We start from the raw sequence: 20,094 nt of genomic DNA, 5'->3' as shown, positions 1-20,094 counted from the left end.
ATCTGCGTTTGATTAAAAAAACTGAATTTTCAAATATATGCAAAAAGTCTTTTGTGCAAATACTGATTTTTCGGACATTAAGCCTGAAATGCAAAGAGTTTATATTAATTTCAAACCTCATATCAAGTATAGTATTCTATTTTTTTTTAAATGTATATTGTAAAAAAAAGTACTTCGACGGGTGTATCTTTAGGGGCAGACACTACTTATTTTTCCTGTGCATCTCATTTCACCCCGGTTTGGCGGAGTTCTTGTTTCTCAAGTTAAAGTAAGTTATCTGTGCAGAATGATGTGAACTGGCGTTTGTCTTTTTATCATTTTCAAATTGCATACAAGTATTCGTCAAAAACGATAAATGAAAAATAACGTATGAACAATAGTTGCTTTAATCCACTTCATTCGGACTCTGTTAGATATGTTTGTCATTGGCAATCATACAAAATCTCCTTATTCTATACTGAGAAACTAATAATGCACCAACATGGTTTTTTAAAGAAGTGGTGATCTTTACTTATTTCTTTTCATGGTACCTGTGTCCATGAGAGTATATTGTATATCACATTTAAGATATTCGGAGAACTAGCTAGAAAATGCTAGTTCCAAATAAAAAAAATCTAAATCATCCAAATTCTTTTCGAAAATGGACAATAGATCGGACGACAGCACCGAATTCATGAATAAACAAATCAAAAAGATACAACGACAACCAAATTATTTGGCAGGACATAGTTATGCTTTATCGGTACATGTGCTGCTACTATTCAATCAATAAACTGTATCTTCCTAGACAGATGTCTAAAATGATGTTGAAAATTTCGAAACGTCTTTAATTTGTTCGCTTATGCTATTTTTTTTATGGTAATCATGTATATCTTTTTGTTTTGCCTTGACCCGTATATAGGTGTAATTTCTAAACATAAACAGTGAAATAAAAACCCGAATCTACTAATTACAAGCAGAAACGATAAACTGCTATCCATCCTAGTCCTTGGTTCGTGGGAAGTTTGAAATTTTCTATTTATGGAACACCTGCGAGGTTTTAGATCTAATCGGCGAACTTGGTCAAGTAATTAGGATATAAGCATGGGAAATGAGTTTCTCTTTCTCTCAATTTCATAAAGATATGCCCAAAAGACGGTTTCCTTAAGAATGGGGATAAAATGATGTCTGTTGAGTACAAAAAGGGCACTTAAGGTTTCCCCATTAGTCATTGTTTCATATGTCTATATAAACAGTAGGTGTTTAATTCATCCAAATGCTGTTCGTTTATTGGCTGAAAGCGAACCATTTGATTACGTCACTTGCATTCAATTCTTAGGAATGCAACCCAGGATTGTAGTATACACGTATAATAATTAGCTCTGAGTACCTGATTAATCATCACAATCTTCTCACATATTTTTTTTTTAATTGCAATCGATAAAGTAGTTGACCTATATTTTTAAAAATAGTCCCCTACCGGTTAAAAATTCATTGTACTGGAACAATATGCTAACTTGATCTATAACTTGTCATGGTGTAAACTATATAACAAATATCAAGTCAATATCTTCAAACATGACGAAAAAAGTGTGGAAAACTTATTATTTAAGTGAATTATCTAAGTCCAAGGACTATAGCTCTGCGCAAAATCATCAGAACGGAAATTCAAACTTGATCTGTAACTTGTCATGATAAACTGTATACCACTTATCAAATCCATATCATCAAGTGACGAAAAAAAGTGAGGAAAACTGATTATTTGAGTGAATTTTCTAAGTCCAAACACCATAACTCTGCACAAAATCATCAGACCGGAACAAAATTCGAACTTGATCTGTAACTTGTTGATAAAACTATATACGAATTATCAAATCAATATCTTCAAGCATGACAAAAAAAAGTGCGAAAACTAATTATATTTGAGTGAATTTTCTAAGTCTAAGGACCATCACTCTGCACAAAATCATCAGACCGGAACAAAATTTGAACTTGGTCTGTAACTTGTTATGATAAAACTATATACCAATTATCAAATCAATATCTTCAAGCATGACGAAAAAAGTGCGGAAAACTGATTTGCCGGACTGACGGATAGACAGACAGACAGACGGACGGAGTGCAAACCTAAAGTCCCCTTCAACTTCGTCGGTAGGAAACTAATTAAGGAAATTAGATAAATATTTAACGAGCTTTATATTTTTTTGAAATTGATATCTTAACAGCTTTCAATTCTATAATGAATTGAACAAGATAATCATTTATAGACTGCAACAGCATTTTCATAACAATGGCGAGAACAGGTCCTAAAATTAGGGTAGGAAATAATTATAAAAAAGGTAAATGTTCAGACTCGTCAAATATCTTCTTTTGTTACACGTTACAGTCAGGGTTATTTGAATCGATGAAATGAAACATAGGAAATGTATGGTACTTGCCTGTCCATTGTGTTACAAGCACATGTTGCATTTATATAAAACAAAACTAAAGCAAAAACTATAACTTCGGCATTTTTTTATTTTCGTTTTTTCAACTAACATGAAAAAATATTTCAACTACACTTGATAATTTTTATATAGCCATGCACAATGTTTTTGACAGTTCGCCATAACCGTCTGATATTTTCTGAAAAAAGATATGATGAAACGTACGAACAGACAAAACAACAAATTCATTGACATTGGTAACACTAGGAACTTATTTTTAGTTGTTACATATCTATGTTACATTCTTATTCCTCAACGGAAAACGGTAGACAGCTATCGTTTGAAATAACAGTGAAAACCATTTGACAATTCGGGGTGTTAACAGCTATCCTTGATAATAACAACGAAAAACATTCTGCAGCTTTGGTGTTAACAGCTATAGTTCAAAATAGGTGAAAATCAACAAATTATGTGTTAATAACTATAGTTTGAAATTACAGTAAAAAACTTTCTATAGCTTTGGTGTTAACAGATATCATTTGAAATAATGTCAAAGAACAAGGAAATGAATACAAAGTAAAACTAAAAGTTCTGTTATTGGTTTTATGCTCGGCTAATTTGTTTGCAAATGCTGTTACTTCTATTTTTATTTTCTATTCTGAAAAGAGAAAAGCTTGGACAGATTTGCTTTCATTTAAATAAAGCCAGATTATTCATTTTTGAAATAAGCATTTTTCACCTTCTGACCAAACAATCCTCCCTTTAAGATAAAAAATAATTAACTTTTTATATAAATTATATCTTTTATGTTAAGTCTGTTCATATATTTCACATATCGAAGTAAAATTATAATATACACTTTTTAATGGTACAATTATGTATAACAATCTCGTTATTTCAGTTCGTAAATTCACAAAATATAACAAATTGACTAAAAGATTACGACAGAGAAAATACAACACTAAATATGAATATAGCCTCTCTTTGGCTTCATCTTCTTTTTCAACTGCAAAATAAAACTATTCATTTTGCCCGAAAATTGAGGTAACGGAAACCGTTCTTTAAAAATCTTCATTTTTTTTTCAAAAACATATTTGTTGTTTTTACGTAAAAAAAACTTTACGAGAGTCAAAAAAATCGATTCAGCCTGCCCTACAGTAAAATAATTACAATATTATATCATATGAAAAAAGCTTAATTTGTCAAAACCCTGAGAAAAAGAACGGACATGCATATGAAAACATATCTATTGAAATGAACACTTTAAAAAAATATTTAAATATGGAACGTTGGAAGTAATTTTGACACATTTGGAAATTGGTATAAATAAGTAACCTTTGACCTAAATTCCTACTTCAAATGTTACTACCGATATTCAAGCGAAAGACTTGAAAAGCTTTAAGTACAAATGCACGTGCATTGTCGTTATTTTTACAATCCAATTATTTGCTTATGTAGACTATACCTAATGCCATTTGTCTATAATTCATTTACTAGTAGACAGTATTTTCTCTGTATTTCTATTCTAATATTTACCCTTCATATTCAATAAAATTTAACAACATAACAAACGTACATGGTATTTTTACCCTTTTGGAGAAATAAGGAGGCGATCCCGCCTTCAAAATACGAATATAAACACAAACATACAAAAGACAGCATGGGACAAACACGAACAATAACGTTGAGATAATTAAGAAATATTTATATCATATATTTTGTAAATAATTAATGTTGCAATAGGTATCGGTGTCAAAAGAATTGTTAAGTACACGTGCCTTTTGTGCTATTGATTATTTGGGATACGATTTCCTTTCATAAATAAATCTTGAAAATCAAATGTATGACTTCATTGAAAATGGTGTATAGTATTCTTATGAAAAAGCACGTTGTCAAATGTTTGTCCACATAAAAGTTTCAATATTGCAGTAGGAAAATTGCACCTTCCTGTACAAAATGTCTTTGAAATAAGAAGCACTAGTCATTTGACTTTATTTGGCATTAAAAATGGCACAGGTAGATTATGGTCGCGAAACATTGCACCGTCTTATCCGTCTTTTCGTAAATCTATATGATTGCACTTCATAAGTAAAATCCATAGCTGCACACCGCTGGAATGATAGCAGTTAATTGTAAGGTAAATATGATTTCCATACCTCATTGTGGGTATAAAATGATTGGACAGGTGTTGTCTATTATCTTCTGCTGTTAATTGATACGAAGAGGCGTTCCATACACTGAACCTTAAATTTCAAGATCAAAATATTACGCATAAAAAGCAGGATATACTGAATTTTTTTTGCCGTGACACTTTTACGACCTTCCGCCCGACTTCAAGAGTCAGTCAAGCAGATCTCGCACAAAGCAAGCATTTGTTAGGATCCATCATTGTTTTCCTTTAACGCCCCCTCTCGTCGTCTTGCAGATATTAAGATCAAACAAGTTTGAATTCTTTAACACAATGCAGCTTTGCTACAACATAAATAGAAACTTTTTTCGTGTACAGAGGAGCTGAAGATAGGCAAGATAAAAATCAACCCGTTTTTTAGAAACGCTTACAAACTGCATCACGTGTCATGCTTCTCGTTCAAACCACTTCCGAATGTACTTCAATAAAACTACGAAACTCCATCATGGTGAATCGTCACTTCCGGCCTCACTTTTTTCATCGTCTTTATCATCCATTTTAACTACTGACGTGTCATTAAGATCTTTTATAACCTGTCTCTCTTTCTTTAATTTCATTCTACGGTTTTGGAACCAAATTTTTATTTGTCTTTCAGTTAAACATAGATGATGTGCAACTTCTATCCGACGTTTTCTGGTGAGGTAATGGTTGAATTGAAATTCTTTTTCTAATTCTAACGTTTGGTATCTACTATAAGTTTGTCGCCCTCGTCGTCTGTGTGCTGAGTTTGGACCTGCAAAGATTAAACAGTGCTTTAGGTTTTTTTTAAATTAAGATTTCAAAAAAGAGGCGAATGATACCGAAGTGATATTCAAATTCATAAATCGAAAACAAGCAAACAACGCCATCTAAAAAAAAAACGAAAAACGACGAAAAGACAAACAACAGTACACAAAACACGAGCTATAAAGACTTAGCAACAGTAGCTCTAGCATGCATATGATTTATGAAAACGATGAACATATCCTAATGTTTTAAATGCCAAGAGTTAATGTTCATAATCTATAACTGTATTAAACCGGTCTGTATTAATGCAAATAAAATATATATAAACAAAAACGCGTGTTACATCAACATACAGAAATTTAGATTGTATGGGAGTTTTCTTTTTAAAGATCAAATGACTGATTGATGTGCACAAAGGTACAAAGACTGCTTTCAACTCAATATTGAATAGTATGATGATTTGTTGCCTCTTATCATTATATATATATAAAAACAGTTATCGCAATTTGATCTGCTTATATAGAGATTTCCTTATACCTGCACAATCTTTATAAAATGAAAAAAATAATGACTGGGATATTGCCATATGATTGCCCGGACTTCTCCTGTGAGGCAGAAAGATCCACGCTCAAATAATATAATGGAAGGCGTTCTTTTGACTTTGTGGGATGTGTAAATACGCAGCCACGTTCAGTGGCCAGAAATAAATATTGTGCCTCGTTTTGAAAGCACACACTCTGTACCGGCGAAAGATGAAAGTTGTGTCAAAAAAAAAACATATTCTCTCTGTTATCGCCCTCAATCCCGGTTGATACTATTTACATAAGTTTTTTTTGTATGTGTTGTTTAATTTGTTATGAATGAAATATTTGCCAGCGGAAGAAAAGATAACCAATACCCAATACAAAGAGATGTCTTTCCCGTGATCTAAAAATTTAAAATTCTACAAACTGAACTTATTCTGCCTTTCCTTAATATGTTAGTATAGTAATACATGTATCTGCTAATTTAAATTACTACTAAATGTCTAATACTGCAACCCAATAAATTATGTAATACACACAAACCTGCACACACACAACATTCAAAAGAACCATCAACCTAATCTACGAGAAAGAAATTTGAAGTTCTATCATAATTATTCCATCATTAAAATATTTTACAAAAAAAATAAAGGATGGAAATGCATCATATTTAGAATAATAACACTTTATACAACTCTTTGTTTAAATATCTTGATATAAATCGCTCGACTACACAATTCAGCGCATTATTAGCTAATGCACCAGCATCGGTTTTATCCACTGCCTAATTTTCCCATCTTAATTATTGATACAATTTTATTGATATTTTATGTTTCATGTAATTGATAATATCAGCAAGGCCAGAAATTGTAATTAACAAATTTTTGATGCAACATCGCTTGCATAGATGACACATAATCGGTTATTGTTCTATCATCTTTCTATTGATTACCTTCCCCGATCCATCTAAGGCTCGTGACACGAAACTATTCAGGTGAACACGGTACACCATCAATTAAACATTTGACGTTATCAATATTTAAGATACTCTATTCTTTAATTCGTATTGTTTCCTCACATTTTAACGCATGAAGTAGTGATGGTATTGAGATGTGATCAATTTGTTTGATTTCGATTCTCAAGGACAATAACAGTTATGTAAACATGTATTATGAGGATGTGGATGGGAGGTCCTTCAATTATGTGTTCTGTAATTTTTTAACCTATTTTTTTGTATATTTTTTGCCCATTTTTCCCTATTCTGTATATGTTAGCCCCCATTATACTGTATGGTTTATTTTTTTGACCGTTTTTCTCATTACTTCTTTATTTCTTTTTTTTGTCCTTTTTCTCTATTCTTTATATTGTGGTCCATTATTCTGTAGGTTTTGTCCATTATTCTCTTTTCTATAACCCCATCCAGACTCTCATGTATTATTGTATTTAGCAATGTAATATGCAACAAGGAGAAAAAAGACAAAGCAAACAAATTTGGACAGGTGTTTATCCTACACACTTTATTTCATTTTTTGGACCAACTCGTCTGGTATCTTAGACTGATTTTTGACTGCAGAATGAAATAGATTAAATCTTTAAAAGCTCTGATTTTTCGCTTTATGTATCCAATATGCTTTTGTTAAACAAAGAGGACTAACCATCTTCCATTACCGGTTTAACCAGTATGTATACATTGTTATTGCTGTTTACATTCAAACTCATCATACTCAATATGATATAAGTAATCCGATCTTATCAAAATTATTCAAATGCATATGATGAGTTATTCCTTTCTATACTGTCTTGGTTTATGGACATTTCTTACAATTTTGACAACTACATTATTTTAACGAATCAACTCTGCATAAGTTTAAACGATCCAATCACCCTGGTAAAGATGTTCTTAGTTGACATTTACAACTTTTAGTAGGCCATGTAGGTAATCGTATTCTAAATTTTAAATTTACAGGATTTACTTGTCGGAATTTCTAATGTGGAGCATAAATTGATTTTAAATTACCCAATGTTTAAGAAAACAAATGTCTGTTATATTATCTGAGTTAATTGTTGTCTTAATACTACATACATCTGTTCATTTGATATGTGTACTTCAATTGCTTAGAATATTAGGAACTTAATTCATCTACATCAACACAATATCAAAAGTTTTAAATGTCGAAGGTTTGAAAGGAATAGAAATAACCCTACATCCATGAATTTTTTTCTTTGGTCGGGACTATAAAAATATTATCAAAGAAAGTCTACTATGTTATGCATTAATTCCAAAGAATATTACACCTTTTAAAACTAGTTCCTTAAAGGCATATATCTATTAATCTAAACAGACGAATCATCAATCAACTGCTCAATGTCTGACAAAAAACAACCCACGATTCAGGTCGCAAAAATGGAACTATTAACCTTAGAAACAGACCACACGAGGAGAGATTATACCAAGAAGGCCCATAACAAAATTGAAATAGACATAAACATAGGATTTTTGGAACACATTAAAAAAATACATCCTGGAAAATAGAAAAGGACCGGACTGTTAATAATTACAGACGAAACCTTTTATAAGCATTCCCCTGTGTGTTTTCATGCGAGATTATATCAAATAATTCGAATGTCTTAAAAAAGGATGAACGTCAATTTCATCCGAGTAGAATTTCCATTCAGGTTTTAGAACTTTTTAAAACATGGTTCTCTAACCATAATTCGAATCAACCATTTTTAGTGTACAGACACAAGTCTACATTGTGAAAGAACAGATCTTGACGTCTCTTGTTTTATTTTTTTGTTTCGTAGAGTTGCACACCTCCTTCCATTCTTAGAGTGTTCAATGGTTATCATTTTCAATCCGTATATAATATTCAATGAATTAATCAACGTAAGAATGGCATCTATAGACTAAATACGGGTGTTAAGTATTTGAAACGAACTTCCCATAACAAAGTTTTATAAATCTTGACATATGTTTTGACCGTTTCATCTTGTGAGCAAGTACTAAATGTGCTGCCACTAATTTGAAATCTTTGTTTTCAAATTTTTTTCGCCTGTATAAAAGCTATGAAAACGGTAGATTCTATTGGCAAAAAATTACAGAATAGCTTGAGCTTGGATGAAATCTAGATGGAATGCCGTAACATCTATGTAATAGTACCTCTCGAAATCGGAGACAACTTGAACGAAGGTTTTTATGATTACCCGCCCCCTGAAAGTAGCTTGGCTCCCTAAACCGTACAGTAGTAAGGTCCCTACAAATTTGAGTCAGTTTGGCTTAGTCACTCTCGACCCAATTTGGGTATGAATTCAGATAGTGTTTTGGAAATACAAATGATTTACTCTGTACAAAAAAAAAAATCCTGCAACTACTCTTCGGGTCCGTAGGGGACACTAATAATCTTGTCCAGTCAAATGTAATCTGGTTTTTCAATGGCAGTTAAACTTTATACATCTCCTTTGCGGTTCAACCCGCAACTCAAATTGTGACAATCGAGATATTGGTGCTTTGTTTTCGTCTTAGATGAGTATGAAATATTTGCCACTTGACATCGATCAGTCAACAGTAAAATCCATATCGTATTGTTTTGCTGGACAAAATAAACCAATGTCTACCATTCAATGTAAATTATCATTGCATGCTATCATTTTTACAGACTTCGTATATCGATATTTTTAAATCTATTCATTGCTTCATTTCCTTTTTATGTTTTTTAAATGTTCAAAACGAATTTAAGTAGCTTCACTTTTATTATACTTAACCTACATATTGTTTTCCCTTTGAGTAATTTCAATAATCTCTTGGTTTCTTTTTTATAATTATTTTCTTTCAAATAAACATAAAATTTTAAAAAGGATGTTTTGTTATTGCTCTGTTGTCTATATAGGCAACAGATTCAAATATATATACGTGTTGAATGTCTAGTCCAATATGCCGTAACTTCAAATAAGGCTTCCAGTCTAATTTCGACTCCTTACGGAGCAATTTGTCGTGTCTGGTGTTTTTCAAACCCTCTATACTAATACCCCCGTAAGACCAAATGGTAAGTAGCCGAAGCACGCAATGGTATGCCTAAGCACCAGATAAAATATCAAGTGCCATATAGCCTTACAAATCAAACGGACAAGATATTACTCTACAAAACTTAGATAATTACCACTGTGTTGTAGAGGCTTTGAGTAAATGAAGTCGTAATTCATCTATGACAACTTCCATTCACAAATCGATAACGTCAATGGGATAATTACTTGTTGCAAAATGCTAGAATTATTATGTTCATATCACAATTTCAGAAATTAACGGGTAGTTTTTATAAATTGCGGAAATCTCATTTCAGCATCGAGTCTTTTTGTCTTTACCCAGAAAATGAATCAAAGACTACCAAGTGCGATGGCGTTTATAAAATAAATGCAAACATAACATTTAATTCCTATCATATACGTGGGTTTTGGTGGCATTGTTTTGTAAGAAAGTACTGACAATTCCTTGGCAACCTGTGATCGGTGCTGCGCACATTGTCAATACATTATACGTTGTTTGTGTAAATATGTTTTCATTTAATCAGTTATTTCTACCGAAAACTGCATGAATTTAATATTAAAGTAATACTATTGCATGGTATCATACGGGTTTGGTCATTTCACAATTCTTTTTTTTTAAAAGAAGGGTTATATAATATGATCACAAAATATTCATCACCATTGTTTCATATGTAAATACAACACGGTCGTAGGACGTTGATATATAACAAGTTATTTAATATTTTATCTTAAATTCGGAATGTTCTGTTAGAATCCTTTTCCAATATACTTAAACAATTCAAGTCAAATGTTTGAATTCGTATTTCTAAGCCTAAACGTACAGTGTCTACTATTAAATAAATGTTCAAGGCGATGGTTTTATCGAAAATGTCAATTTCCAGATCTCAGGCTATAAAAGTTAAGCAAACATACAGTGTATGTTACATATATAAAATAAGGCGATGTGGAATTATTGCCAGTAAGTCAACTATCAACCAGAGTCCGCTTGGCGTGGAAATAAGCAACTATGTCACCGTACGGCCTTCAACAGTGTGCCAAACCACATGTTTACTGGTGCATATCATGTGTGTTTGTTTGGTGCAAATACACTGCAGTATATCTGATAGTATGAGGATGCATAAGATCATTTTTAGTCCTGTGCAATTTTGTTTAGGTGATATTAAACAAATTGTTTGCTACCATAAGTCTTTTTCCATAGAGGAAGAGTTTACTATTTAAATAAGTCAAAAGAATATGTATATATAGTTTATAGTCGCCCTACAAATACACTATTACACATGTGTTAAACGAGGGTCTTCAACGAAAAAAGGTGGAACAATTTGATTCAGTTACAGTTGTATAATATTTTCACCTATTTTATTATGACTTATGATTGATAAATTTACATAAAACATGTAACTTTGATGTCTAACCTTGAACCAAAAATTTTGATTATAGAGATAAAGAGGGTTAGGTTTTTAGAAAAAGGATATTGGCGGTAATAGAAGATATGGAATTGTCTTTGGTTAACCGGGAAACATCAATTACCATCGTGATTTATTTTCATGGTCCAAATATTACAGTGAATACATATTACAATGAGCGTATAACTAAAAACACTGTCGCGTTTCCGTTTTCGTCTCTGTGTTTTAGAATAGTCTTTTTTTGGAGTATTTACTGTATTATTGAGAAGTTATTAGTTGACGACTTTTTAACTGAATACACCAGCACCTAGATGTTATTGTTTGTTGTTACAATGATTTTACAACGTACAGGACCCATTTTCGCAGTCGATAAACAAGATATTACAAAATAGGACAAAATGGAACATCAATGTTAAAGTCATCAATCAAATCTGACACATTGTCATAACCATGAGCTTCTTCTGTGTACCTTGTGGTTGGTCGCCATGTTTGAACAGAATGTTGGAGGTTGTCGGCAGACATGATTTAAGATGGCGGACAGTGTTTCCTTGATTTATACCAATTAGTCGCCCTAGTAGACTGTTGTTGGTTTCTGGGTTTATGTTTATGTGGTCTATGTTTTGAGTCACTTAAGGGGAAGGTCGGGTTTCAAAATTCAACATTCGTGGCAATACATTTCACGATATTATATGTGTGGAAAATAACTCTTGATGAGTTATACTACATATTTATTGACTACAATATTTATTTGATAACTTCAGCTAAATATGTATACAAACTGCCTATATGATCGTTTAACCTTTGTAGCAACACACGAAATCCGTTCGTTGTTCGGTATTTTAATAAGGATATAACTGGGATGATTTGTTTGCAAACTTTGATAAATATTTCTGTAAAACTTATTTATCTTTTTAAAAAAGATCTCCTAAGAAGTATATAAAGTGTATCATATTTACTTTTAGTTTGTTTTGCAAGTTTTATAAAGTAGAAAAATATCAATATAACAAATTATGACGTTTTTAGAAGACAGATGGAGTAAAAGAATTATGTAATACTTCATGAAAAAAAATCTGAAACAATTGTCTCAACTAATTAGTTGATCTAAAGACCAACATTGGTGGGTCTTTCGAATATAATTATTTATTAACTTATACCACAAAAAAATATAGTATCTATAACAAAGAACTCTGCAGAAGATAAAGTCCAACTTGTAAAGTAATAATGCGCTTTGTTCTATCATGTAAGTACGAAGTATCTAGTTAATGTAGACGTTTACTTATGAAAATGGTTGAGGTTTAGACTTTTGTTTCCCCAAAATTGAAAAAAAAAAAGGAATTTCTATTTGAGAGCAGTTTAGGTTTTGTCATGCCCTTTACTTAACCATTGCTAAAAATGTACAGATATAATAAAATTACCATGATTAAATAAAATAAAAATCAATTATTGAAGTGTACAAGGCTTTTTTTTAAACTCTCATGTTTGAATACATGTACCTAGTTCATATTCAAATTTTGATTTTTTTATATGTTGATGATTTTTTACCATCGTCATTCCCCTCTCCCCTGTGACAGATCTTTCCTAAGTGTGGCATATTTTCTTATCCTGTCTATAATGTTACAATCTTTGCCGTTGGTTTTCTCTTCGGCCGTCTCTATGGTGGACTCGTTAAAATCCGTCCGACGAGATTTGCTTGTTTGTTTAGGTTTGTTACTTTATGTTCGTCTTAACTTGAAGTGACATTTTTTTTTTAATTTCTTTAAATGTTTTACTGATTATTTCACTGACCATTATATATTAATTAGTTTTGGATCTATATAAGTTGGGGCTCTAGTTTTTTTAACCAAACCTTACGGTAGTGGTCATCAGCATTGCAGTTTTCATTGTGACCTTCCGTTAGCGATTTCATTGCAGTTTTCATTGTGACCTTCCGTTAGCGATTTCATTGCAGTTTTCATTGTGACCTTCCGTTAGCGATTTCATTGTAGTTTTAATAGTTGTTTTACTTGCAACATTCTTAGCAGCGAAAGGTGCCGTCATTCATGTGGCTATTTACTATATATAAAAAAGTAAAATAAAAAAAATACCGAACTCCAAGGAAATTTAAAATGGAAAGTCCTTTAACAAATGGCAAAATCAAAAGCTCAAACACATCAAACGAATGGAAAAGACCTGTCATATATACTCTACGACACCTCTTTTCTTTCGATATATATAGTCATTTCTTCCTGTTCATAATGTAAAACCGAAATAACCATACGGATGTAGATTGTACCTTAGATCACCATTGTTCTAAGTACTAAAGTATCGATTGTGGTAAATGATGCATAAGAGCATTCATCAGGCTTTGCTACCCATTAAACGGACACGTCTCTATCGTTTTGAATTAAAACATTCATTTCAACTTTTTATCTCTGAAATAAATATTTCGATTTAAGTCTAATTGGAAAATATCAAAGAGCCCAGAAGTTTACTTTTTGATACTGTGAACAAGGAAAGACCATTGGCTTGTCATACATTATCGGAATGAATTCTCAATGAATTTCTTCAAAGGTTTATGATCTTTTAATTCCAAACAAAAAATTGAATGGATGTGTCGACTTACTACGATAAAATTACGTATCAACTTCAATCGAATGTTACAATAGATTATTGCTGTTTATTTACTTCGGTTGTGTTAGTTTCTATTGATAAAGATATTTATGTGGGTATTTCTTTCCATTTTACATCCGATATTTATATCTAACCGGATATTCCGTACTTCATCCTGAATCATTTTTTTTTAAATTTAAAAAAAAAAAATTTAACTATTGACATATTAAAAAAAGTCTTGTTTTCGAAAAACGTTTGTTAAACGTTTCATACAACTTTTTATTTCTTAAAATCAAATTACATATTTAATTTTTATTTAATGAAACAGTAAGAAATGCCGAAACAATTTATCAATTTCCCATTTTATTATAACTAATTCTTTTTTCTTGGACAAAGTTTATTGCGCATTAAACTAAAACTTATTCGCCAACGAATCCTATCAATGATTGTTCAAAGAGATGAGATATATAGCAAGAAGAAAATCCCAAATAAAACAGTAAGAAATAATCACTAAATAAAAGAAAATAACGCAAACTGTTTGTTATTTTCCTCACAGTAATTGTCCAAATATTCAGTGGGGCAAGTGGTGCTCAATAAGTGTTTTCTGTTGAGGTGTTGGGCCCGATTGTTGGTGTATGGTCTAGCGTTTTCGTTGTTCGTATGTCCATGTCCGTCCTTGGTTTATGCATTATATAGCAAAATATGCACAAAATGTATCGTTTTTATTTATTAGATATTTAATGCGATTCACGTCAGTGGTGTACAAATTTTAATATGGTTTGATTTTAAGGTCTTTTTGCCATTGTTATGGTCATTGAACATCTAACGCTCGCCCTCTCTCTTTAGTATAACCATCTTGGCGTCTTGTAGTCCACTTGGAACTTTCGATCAGCTCAGAAACCCAACTAAATGAAGCCTTAAACCTCTTCAAAGTTTTGGGGAAGTTGGTCCCACCTCTTCGTACACATTTTTTTATAAACCGCCCTTGTGTTTAGTATGTATATATGCTGATGTTTACAGGTTATTTTAAATCGACCAAACAAGTATTTGTTGTTCTTCCCAGCACGGTATTGAGTGCAAATAACTTTTTAGTCAACAATTCCAGTAGATTGTCATGCAAGCCTCCTCAGTGTCCAGGCATTCATCCGATTCAAATAGGTTTGTAATGTATATTACTGACAAAAATGGGGGTTTAATTTTCATTAAATTACTGGCTTTAGTGTATGCTGTTATTCAACCCAGTGTTGAAGGCATAAATCAAAATAAAGAAATGTAAGAACATATATTTCATACTTGAGTGATTTTGCGTTTCATTTGCATGAAATAGTTATAATTATAGTATAATATTAATACATTTCGCAGGTGTGTTCTCGGAGGTAAACAATATTTTATTCCGAGAAGGAATTAACATGAAAATTAATGGATGTGTTGTGTATGGTGAGAGGAAACTTACAATTAAATGAAATTCTTGTGCGTTCTTGTTTTTTATTTGCTGGAGATATTATATAAAGTTGACTTTTTGCTCTTATATGAGGATGTTTTTAAACAGGAACCAGTGTAATTTCCTTGTTACATTTGTAAATTTATTTAATTCGCCCGAGATGACATATAGTTGACTTTTTGTTCTTATATAAGAGAGAGAAAAAAACGGGAACAAGTGTAATTTCCTTATTACATTTGTACAATTGTTTTTCAATAAGTTAATTTAAAATATTCAAACCTTGCACATATCATACATATATTAAAAATTTACATAACGGATAAAATTAAATTTTCGTCTTTTTTAAACACATTTTTTCTACATTATATGCATTTTATAGATATGTGTATTTTGTGTATTTGAAAAAAAAATGTATGAATATTCATTTTCTTTTTTCTATTATAAAAATAAGTAAGTTATAAAATTATATATATATATATTTACAATAACATATAAATACGAATAAATTTACAGATGCAAATGGAGTTTATTCGTTTTAACAGATCACGGTATTTAATTATCGTTTGGAAAGAATTGTCCGAATTTACATTGTTTTCAGTATGAAAGTCAATTTTTTGCCAATAAACTCAATTATGAAACAATAAAATTTACATATATTGTTGAAAATGTTTCAATAATTTGATAACATCGAAATATTTGTTGATTTATAACTGTTGTGATCTATCTAATTATAAAAGATTTACATTTGTCTGATGTTTTCTTTCAAAAAACAGAAAAACCTTGTCAAGTTTTTATTTGCCTTATTTTCCCTTAAGACTACTTCTTTACCCGTTAACAGTTTTATTCAAATAAAATCTTGTTTAATTTAATATCAAGTGAAATTTATATCTGATTATTTTTGTAAGTTGGCATTTTTATGGCTTTTATCGAACTAGCACTGCATTTAATCCTGAAGAATATGGCACAAGAATTCTGTCGTTAAGTGTCATTTTCTATCTGCTATTTTTAAAAGAATTAAATTTTTGTTGCATTTTTATTTCTATGGTCTGTCAATTCTTGGGCAATTTGGTTTTATTAATACACAAATAGGCAAATTAAATGCTAGTGTATTGACTTTTATATGTAGCACTTAAAATACCACAAACGCTCAAAAACAAGAGTAGGCACGATGTGTGTGCATTGAAATAGGTTGGTTTCTGGTAGATAAAAACATAATGAAATATTTTCCACAGCTTTTGGCCGATTTTTTTTCTTTCGAGCAGACGATTTTACCAAAATAACAGAAAACAATATCTCCTATAAAGTATCACTGTATGGAAAACTACATAGAAGGGCGACAACCATTATTCTCTAAATGAGTAAATATCTGAACATACTTTCATAATATTGTTTTGGTTGACTTTTTGTAACTATTTTTTCCGAGACACCAATGTTCGTCCTCAAAACAAATTGTAGACTTATATTTCTACAGTGAAATACTAAATCCGCTGCGGTAATGATATTTTCCTTACAATGGGTTTTCTCTTTATAGTTACAAAATCTAATTAATGCAAGAACATTCACATAAGCATGATAAAAATACAAACACTAGTGTCAATGAGAGCACATCTTGAATATTTTAAAACTAAACAGAAACTGAAACTATAATTATATATATTCACTCCAAGCTGTTTCGTGCAGACATTGAAGGTTTCTGTACGCAACTCCAGAGAAAGTATTGATTGATTTCGATACTTTAATTGTGAAAAAGTCAAGAATAATTAGACGTTCGATAAAACAACATCAACGCGCATATTTTTTTTCCATTTTCTCGATAATATTACAATCTGTCGGCTAAGAGTATGTCGCCATATTAATGCATATGTTGTAACCTTTCAAATTTTACGCTGCATTTCACGTGTTTATTTGTTAAATGGCTTGAAATTGATTTGTGTTTGTAAACATGTCAAGGAAAATAAAAGAATGTTAGTTTGAAAAATGAACTTTAATGGAAAAAAGGTTGGAATAATTCTCGATGACAAAATCGTATCTGATAGGGTTTTAATGGAAAGAAATGACATGACAAAAACATGTGTTGATTTCATTTGTTTACATTTAAAAAATATAAAGGAATTATAGTGATTAAATCATGCTGTTTCCATTTTTATACTATGATTATGATCTGTGGTTTAAAAATATGACTGATACACTTGTTTATTACTCAAGGTTTATAGTAGTTATCACAAGTATTTCTTTATTTTGAACAAGTATTTCCAATGTTTTGAAAAATAATACTTGTGCATATTCAATTCAGTATAATACGACTATAACCATAAATTTACAGAAAATATGTAAAAAAAGAAAGAAATAAAAATTGAGATAACATTTACACACTGTCTGCATACACCACGGGGCCTTCTAAACTCAATAAAATGTGGTTTTATGGGAAATAAAATATACACATCTCAATTGATAATACAAGAATAAAATAAATTGCAAGTAATTCAAGCAAAACGGTATTTCTTAAATTTATTACAACTCCAAAATGAAGTTAAATCTAATGCAATTTCCACGCCGTAATACATTATTTTGTATAATTAAAAGGTAATTCAACATAAATAAAATGTCTGCATCATCCTGGTTAATGTTCAGATAGCTGTAGTATTTATCTCCTAGTTTAATCTCATTTTATTGTCCTTTTACTGCCATCCTATCATTTTAAAGGGGGACCAAATGTCTTAAAAATTAGTGAAGATAAAATGGTTTTACTTAATTGACCCGATATAATGTCCTAATACCAAAAAATGTTAATACAACGATATATATACAATATTTATGTTCTTACAGAAATGAAAATGAATGTGTTTTCATTTGAAAATATTAGTGAAGATAAAATGGTTTTCACTCAACTGACCCCATATAATGTCCTTATACCAAAAAATGTAAATACAATGATATATATACAATGTTTATGTTCTTACAGAAATGAAAATGAATGTGTTTTCGTTTTTTTTTATGTCTCAGACACATACTTCAAGAACATTGTTATGATTTATTAATTGTAATAAATAATATTCAGGTGTTTACATTCTATTAAATAATATTTGAATAAGTCATTGTATATTTTTAATTCAAATTAATTCGTTGTAAATTGAATATTTAAGGTGGTATCAACGCTATATAAGATAAATTTTTGAGACCCATTTTTTTTAATTTTAAACGACTACCAACAACATTATTTCTGTGGCCATTAAACGATATTTTAAGAACATTATTTAATAAAATTATATGAATAACGAGAAACACATTGCACGGTAATTGTAAGCATGATTTTATGTGATTTTAACCCTTTCATAAATATGTCAGATCCGTTATTGATAAAACTATATAAATATTTATTAATATTTATTCTTTTTATTCTTGTTACTTACCAACTATTCCCATCCATGGATAAAAGGGCGTTGGCGGTTCATTCCCTGAATTCTGACTCTGGTCTGTTTTTAAGTTTTTCTGCAACATCAACGGACAAGGATCTGCATTTGTTGAATAGGGACTTGTGCTGTTATGAACCGAATCTGGTGAACTCGACTGTACCCCATGAGGTGGAGGGCTCCAATTTTCTGTACTGCAATTACTGAACGATCGCGGCACTAAATTGTCCTCTGATTGATGTGCAGGGGGAGGCTGAAAATTATGTCTCCCTCCATGTTCGCCACTATTTCCTGATGAGTTCTGCCTTGAATGAGCGTCATGGTTCTGATGATAAGATGAGTATCCGTTCGACGGCAAACGATGATGTTCAGAATTAAAATTATTATTATGATACGCGGATAACTGATCTGCAAATCTTGATGCTAAAAATCCAAAATTGTTCGAATTATAACCAACATTATGAGACATGTGTGGATTTTCTGATGAATATTGTGCGAAAAACGACGCTGGATAATACGAGTTCATTTTCCACTATTTCAGCTTATTTTTCTTATTTTACTCACTTCATGACCTTATACAATAAAATAACCTATGATTTGTGTTCGTCCATACTCAATGTCGGCCAAAATAAATCATTTGCATAGAAATCAGAGCACGAGACGATTAGCCAATCAAAACGAAGATAACAAATTTCGTTCAGTAAGTTGATCTGATGACCGAATCACACCCTCACTATGAAACAACGTGGAAATAAAATGACTATTTCAATTCCAATTCATTGTTATATGCTCCCAAGTTAACGAACAATTTTATTATTAACCTAAAACAGGTCTTAAATTGCCATAGTAATCAATTGACGGAAAATAAACAACCTAAAATTTGGTTTTTATTCATTATTTATCAGAAACGGATAAAATGGCTATCTCTTTTCAAGTAAAATGTGTAGATTTACTGTTGATATTTGATCTTCAAACAATCGTTTTATTTTTAACAAAGCAAAAATACAAAGGTTATATAAATTTCGCATTGTTTACTTATTATAATGAAGTGACTTAAATTACCAATCCTTGAGTCTAAAGAATAGAACATCAACGTTCAAGAGTATCATTTTACCGGAATCTAATGGGTAATTAAACCCAGTTGAATTTTATACCACACATATATTATTTTAACACTCGCAAATCTAATAAATATTTGAAATGGACGTGGAAACAAAAGAAAAAGACAATACGTATATAATGGATACTACTACACAAATAGAAAGTCAGGATAGATAGTTTATTCTTATTTATTTCATTATGAAAGGTTAATTAAAGTAAAGTAAATAAAATTTTATCTTTGAATACTACAAAGTAACCATGTTTAC

General features: G+C 30.9%; 1 protein-coding gene and 1 long non-coding RNA gene across 2 annotated transcripts in view; both read right to left on the bottom strand.

Moving 5' to 3' along the window:
• The window catches only part of LOC127729547 (uncharacterized), a 50,861-nt gene that overhangs the window by 10,783 nt on the left and 19,984 nt on the right, over positions 1 to 20,094 (bottom strand). The window lies entirely within an intron of this gene.
• Positions 2,477 to 19,376, bottom strand: LOC127729523 (homeobox protein Hox-A7-like). Its single transcript, XM_052237360.1, has 2 exons — positions 18,728 to 19,376; positions 2,477 to 5,326 (listed from the first exon to the last, which is right to left on the bottom strand). Exons 1-2 carry the CDS (start codon positions 19,251 to 19,253, stop codon positions 5,037 to 5,039), a joined length of 816 nt encoding a protein of 271 aa, XP_052093320.1. The 5' UTR covers positions 19,254 to 19,376; the 3' UTR covers positions 2,477 to 5,036.

Source organism: Mytilus californianus, unplaced genomic scaffold, assembly GCF_021869535.1.
Source record: "Mytilus californianus isolate M0D057914Y unplaced genomic scaffold, xbMytCali1.0.p SCAF_2, whole genome shotgun sequence".
NCBI classification, from domain to species: domain Eukaryota; kingdom Metazoa; phylum Mollusca; class Bivalvia; order Mytilida; family Mytilidae; genus Mytilus; species Mytilus californianus.
This window is presented reverse-complemented; position numbering and strand designations above follow the sequence as displayed.